At 60.6% G+C, this 5,257-nt stretch overlaps 1 protein-coding gene across 1 annotated transcript in view; it reads right to left on the bottom strand.

Annotated features, from left to right (window-relative positions):
- Positions 1-5,257, bottom strand: part of LOC104387508 (striated muscle-specific serine/threonine-protein kinase-like) — a 23,930-nt gene that overhangs the window by 6,016 nt on the left and 12,657 nt on the right. Inside the window, exons 16-28 of the mRNA XM_009996278.1 lie at positions 4,251-4,438; positions 3,628-3,740; positions 3,241-3,409; positions 3,066-3,159; positions 2,500-2,711; positions 2,292-2,338; positions 2,015-2,092; positions 1,685-1,857; positions 1,553-1,579; positions 1,159-1,311; positions 911-953; positions 746-814; positions 59-554 (exon numbers count right to left, since the gene is read on the bottom strand). Coding sequence (XP_009994580.1) covers positions 59-554; positions 746-814; positions 911-953; positions 1,159-1,311; positions 1,553-1,579; positions 1,685-1,857; positions 2,015-2,092; positions 2,292-2,338; positions 2,500-2,711; positions 3,066-3,159; positions 3,241-3,409; positions 3,628-3,740; positions 4,251-4,438 — 1,862 coding nt within the window. The remainder of the gene's footprint in view (positions 1-58; positions 555-745; positions 815-910; positions 954-1,158; positions 1,312-1,552; positions 1,580-1,684; positions 1,858-2,014; positions 2,093-2,291; positions 2,339-2,499; positions 2,712-3,065; positions 3,160-3,240; positions 3,410-3,627; positions 3,741-4,250; positions 4,439-5,257) is intronic.

The following is a 5,257-nucleotide window of genomic DNA, read 5'->3' as shown; positions in this document are numbered from 1 at the left end:
GGCTGCTGGATCAGCAGGGCACTGTCGGCAGAGCCTCCCCTCTTCAGTTCTCCCCGACGGGTGCTTCCTGGGGACTCCAGGCTTGAGCCCTTCCTCATGGCTTTGCGGGGGTACTCTGGCCGCTTCTGGGCTTCAGGGGCTTCTTCGTCAGAGGAGCCAGGTGCCTCCACCTCTGTGCTTGGCCGCCGTGGGCCAGTGCCCCTTGGCCGCTTCCCCAGGGCCACCCCAGGCTTCCCCACACCCTGGCTCTGCCACTCCATGGCAGAGACGTCCTCTGGCATCTCCCCCTCCAGGCATGGCCCCTCAGCTGGCCCAATGGCCTCATCATCTGTAGGGATCTCATTGAGTGACATGCGGGAGCCAGAGAACTCCATCTGGTGGGGCATGGGGATAAAAGGCAGCTCATCCAGGTCGTCTGAGTCTGAGGAGGATGACAGTGCTGGTGACTCCTTGAGGTGCCGGGGCACAGCAATGGAGAGGTGATTGGACGTGTCCTCCAGCAGCTCTGGGATTGGGCGCAGCACCATGTTGCACTTGTAGCTGATCTGTGAGCGCTGCAGCAGGTGGAAAGGGCTGGATCAGGCCCAGGCAGGCGATATAGCATCATCCTGCCCAGTGCACATCACCCCATCCTACCCAGCACATCACCCCTTCCAGCCCAGGGGACATCAACCTGCCCAGAACCCTATTCTGCCCAGCACACAGCTCTGCCTGCCCCTTCTCCTGCCCCAACTCCTGCCTTCACCTGCCACTTCCGACGGGAGAGGAAGAGCTTTAGGTGATCAGTGCTGATGACCTTCCCCTTGGCCAGCGTCTGCAGAGCAAGAGGACAGTGGTGTCCCATGGAGCCTATAGCAGGCCCAGGGGAACCCCACTGCCGCTGGACACTGGGTCTCTTGTCCAGGCTCACCTTGAACCAGGGATGCTCCAGGGTCTGCTCTGCATTAGGTCTCCTGTGAATCAAGGTCACCGAGTGAGAACTGGGGGGCTTTGGCCAGCCCAGAGAGGGGCAGGGGATTCTGGTTGCCCTTGCTTCACCCTCGCAGGGCTGTGCAGCTGGCCTGCCCTTGGGCACCCCAAAGAACAGGGGTCCCCACCCTTCCTTGAGCACAAGGCTCACACCGGCAGGATGGGGACCGGGAACCCCACAGCACTCACAGGCTGTCGTTGACCAGCACTTTGATGACAAATCCCTTGGCTTCCCGTGTGAGCCCCTGGAACATCCTCTCCTCAAAGGCCACGTTGTAGTTGCGGATGTTCATCAACGTTGTCTTGTCGTTCTCTCCCACAAAGGGTGAGATCCCAGTCAGGCTGCAGAGGAGAGGACACTGTCATTGGGCCAGGGGAACATGGGGAACAGCAAGGCAAGTACAGGGGACCAAGGACAGGACCCTGAACCCCAGCTCCAGTGCCATGGGGAGGGCAGAGTTGGGAGCAGCCAAGGAGGAGGCTATCTGCAAGAACTAATATGCATAGCTGCAGCCCCAGCACTGCAGCCAGCGAAGGGGCCAGAAGGGAGTTCCTCCAGTGGGAGCTCATCAGACTCACTTACCAGAGGTAGGCGATGACCCCCACGGGCCTGCAGAGAGGAGAGCATGGTTACTGCACAGCATGAGCCCTCCATGGTGCCCAGTCCCTCCTGACATAGCAGGGAGCCCAGTGTCCACCCTAGGGCTACCCTTACCAGATGTCTGTGACACTGGAGACAGGGCTCTGGTTGACGATCTCGGGGCCCACGAACTCAGGGGTGCCATACTTGCAGTACTGTGGCTCCTCGGGAGTCAGCTCCTGAGCATTTCCAAAGTCACAGATCCGGACCTGCTCACTGCTCAAATCCGCCATCAGGAGATTTTCTGGCTACAGGACAGTGTGAGGCAGAGGGACGTTGGCAGGAGGTGGGGACTCCCCTAGGGAAGGGATGTCCCCTGACAGCAGGAGTGAGCCCCCTGCAGTGTGGCAGGAGCCCATCCATGCAGGTGTGGGGTGGGAGGGGGCCAGAGAGCCCCACACTCACTTTGATGTCCAAGTGCAGGACTTTGTGCTGGTGCAGGTAGCAGATCCCCTCCAGGACCTGCCTTATGTAGGACCGGACCTGCAAGAGAGCAGAGAGAGGGTGGTCTTCCTGAGTGTGAGTCAGCCCCACTGTGGCCCTGTGCAGCAAAGGGTGTGGGCTGTAGCTGCCTTTGTAGCCTGATACAATGAATGTTGCACATTTCTGGGCTGGGACAGACCCCAGTATCCCCAGGCTCCTTCCCTCCCCCATCACTTTCCTTTCCCCAGGGTTCACCCACCTCAGACTCACACACTGAAGGCTTCCTTGCCATCCTATCCAGCAGCTCTTCCTCAGCACAGCTGGGCCCAGTCAAGGAACACAGAAACTCCATATCCCACCATGCCCTGCACCCTCCTGGGCACCCAGCTCCTTCTCACCTGCTCTGCCCACTCATCCCCCCTCAAAACCTCCCTCATCCCCAGCACTGTGAGTTCCTGAAGCAGAACCCAGAGGATATAGCTCCATGACAATGATGACAGCATTCTTCTTCTCGAAGGCATCATGGAAGAAGACGATGCGCTCGTGGTCCAGCTGTGAGAGGATGTGCAGCTCCCGGCGTGCTGACTGCTTGGCCTTCGTTCTCCCGGGGATGAACTTTGCAGCAAAGTCCATCCGGCTGCTCTTCTCTGTCACCCTCCGCAGGTAGGAGAAAGCCCCTCTGCAGTGTAGCAATGAGGGCAACAGGGAATAAGAAAGTGGGGAAGCAGAGGACCACCTCTTCCATGAGCAGCTGAAGCAGGTGCCCTCTCCACAGGGAGCTGCCCGCAGCCCCAGCAAAGGTCCAGGACCACCCACCTCAGGCCTGGTTTTGCCCTGGCCACCACAGCTCCCCACCTTGAGCTGGCACCAGAGCATCCAACAATGGCTGAGAGCAGCCCCAGCACATCAGGATCTGGCATACCATGGAGCTCACTACTGATTGACAGAGCCCCAGCATGCAGCCTGGCTCCAGCACCCCTGTTCCTCTGGTGCCCAGGGTGCCCTGCTGCTCACCATGCCAGCAGCCCCATACCTCCCAATCTCCTCATGCACGTCGTAGTAATCAGTCAGGCGTCGTGCCTTGTGCAGTGCATCCTCCTCCATGGCAGCATCGGCCGCGGGCTGGGCTGGGGGAAGGAAAGGCGCTGGCACAGGCCAAGCAGGCACCCAGGCTCTGCCCCTCAGGGCCGGAGGGCGGCCGGTCATACCTGATCGAACCACCAGCTCCGCCTTGCAGGAGACCTCCCCGGCCAGGTTCTTGGCTGTGCAGGTGTAGACACCGCTGTCAGGCTCGGCAGCACCCAGCACCACTAGTGAGCACTCATTGTCCTCATACACGAAGCTCAGGTGGCTACTCTCCTCCAGCAGGACCCCATCCTGGGGGTGGCAGGGGCATCAGGGGAGTCCTGTCCCATCCCCAACCAGCTCCCACCACCCCTTCCCTGTGGTTGGGGCATGGGGTGCATCTGCATAATTGCAAGTGAAAACAACCCCAAAGCCCCAGTGCAGTGACCCAGGTGAGGCAGTGGAGGGAATGGACTGAGGAGCGGGGGGGGGCTGTGGGTCAGGGAGGGGGTGGAGGGGTCCCAGCCCACCTTGTACCACATGATGTCTGGCAGTGGTTTTCCCTCGACCACCACAGCGAAGCGTGGCGTCTCCCCTTCCTGGACATCAATGTCCTCCATGATGGACTCAAAGCGTGGTGCCTCTGCCAAGAAATGAGGCATGGGGCACTGTGGGGCAGTGCCACCCTTCTGCCCCTGGTACAAGGTGTATGGCTGTGGGGCACAGTGAGAAAGTGCCACCCCATACTATAGGGGCACGGAGCGCCATAGGACAGTGCCACATGGGAGCAGGACACTACAGGGCAGGACACTTATTGCATGTGCCTGCAGCACTGTGGGGCAGTTTACCATTGGTGTGGGGCACTGTAGGGTGGTGCCATTCATGGCACATGGGCATGGGGCACTGGTGTCCACTACACATGGACACTTAGCTATGGGTATAGAACACCAGATAGCAGTGTCAACACATGGTTCATGGGTTTTCAGCTCCACAGGGCATTACCATCTTATAGAGCAGCACCCCCATGACACACAAGTATGGAGCACTGAGGAGCAGTGCCACCCTGTGGGGCAATGACACTCCCCCCCATGGCACACAGGGCAGTGCCACCCCGCAGAAGAGGGACACATCTCCCGGGCAGGAGGGCACCTACCTGCGAGGCGGAGGCGCAGGGTGCAGCAGGCAGTGCCGTGGCGGTTGCTCACCTCGCAGGCCAGCGACCCCACCGCCCCCCGGCCCACGCGCAGCAGTCGCAGGCAGTGCTGGTCGTCGTCCGGCATCGTCACTTCACAGGTGCCCTCCTTCTCTCCCAGCACCTGCCCACCCCTGCAGGTACACCAGCTGCCACATCACAGCCCCACAGGCAGCCCCAGTCCTATCAAGAGCTCCCACCCCCCAGCGCCATGGTCACCTCCTGACCCACAGACAGCCCTGGCTCCTGCCCTGCAGCCCCTGCAAACAGCTCACATCCTATTGCTAGGTCTGCCTCCTGAACGGCTCTCAACACTTCACACCGCACATCCAGCGCCTCCCCCAAAAAAGCCTCCACCTCCATAAAGCTCTGCACTGTGCTGGACATGTGCCTTGCCTGCATGCCCAGCCTGGCCCCAGGGAAAGACCCCCCACCCACCACAGGCTGCACAAGGAGCTGGTGCAGAAGCCCCTTTGTGCACCCCATGGGGTAATCCTGGGCATGGGGCAGGCAATGGAAACAGCGCCATGTCCTACCTCTTCCAGGTGACAGTGGCCTCCACATGGTTGATGGTGATGGTGATGGAGGCTGGCTGACCCTCCACCATGTACACCACATCTGGCTTGTCCAGGATGACTGGAGCCTCTTCCAGGTACGGACCTGGAAGAGGCCCCGCATCATCACCACCACTTCCAGACCACACGTCACCCAGCCCTTCCCAACTTACCACCCCAGCAGGGACAGAGACCCATCCACCCCAGCTACCCATTCCCTCCCCACTGCCCCTCTCACCCCGGTCCAGAAGCTGCACAGGCCCCACAGGAGGGGAGGGCTTGCTGTTGGTCTTCGGGGTGGCAGTAATGACACGGAAGAGGTACTGGGCACCCTTGGTCAGCCCATACACTGTGTAAGTGGTTTTCCCCACGCCAGCCACCAGCACCAGCCACTGTGTTGTACCCAGCCATTGC

Source organism: Chaetura pelagica, unplaced genomic scaffold (genome assembly GCF_000747805.2).
Source record: "Chaetura pelagica isolate M959 unplaced genomic scaffold, ChaPel_1.0 scaffold3, whole genome shotgun sequence".
Lineage (NCBI taxonomy): Eukaryota > Metazoa > Chordata > Aves > Apodiformes > Apodidae > Chaetura > Chaetura pelagica.
The sequence above is the reverse complement of the archived record's forward strand: the minus strand, read 5'-3'. Positions and strand labels throughout refer to the sequence as shown.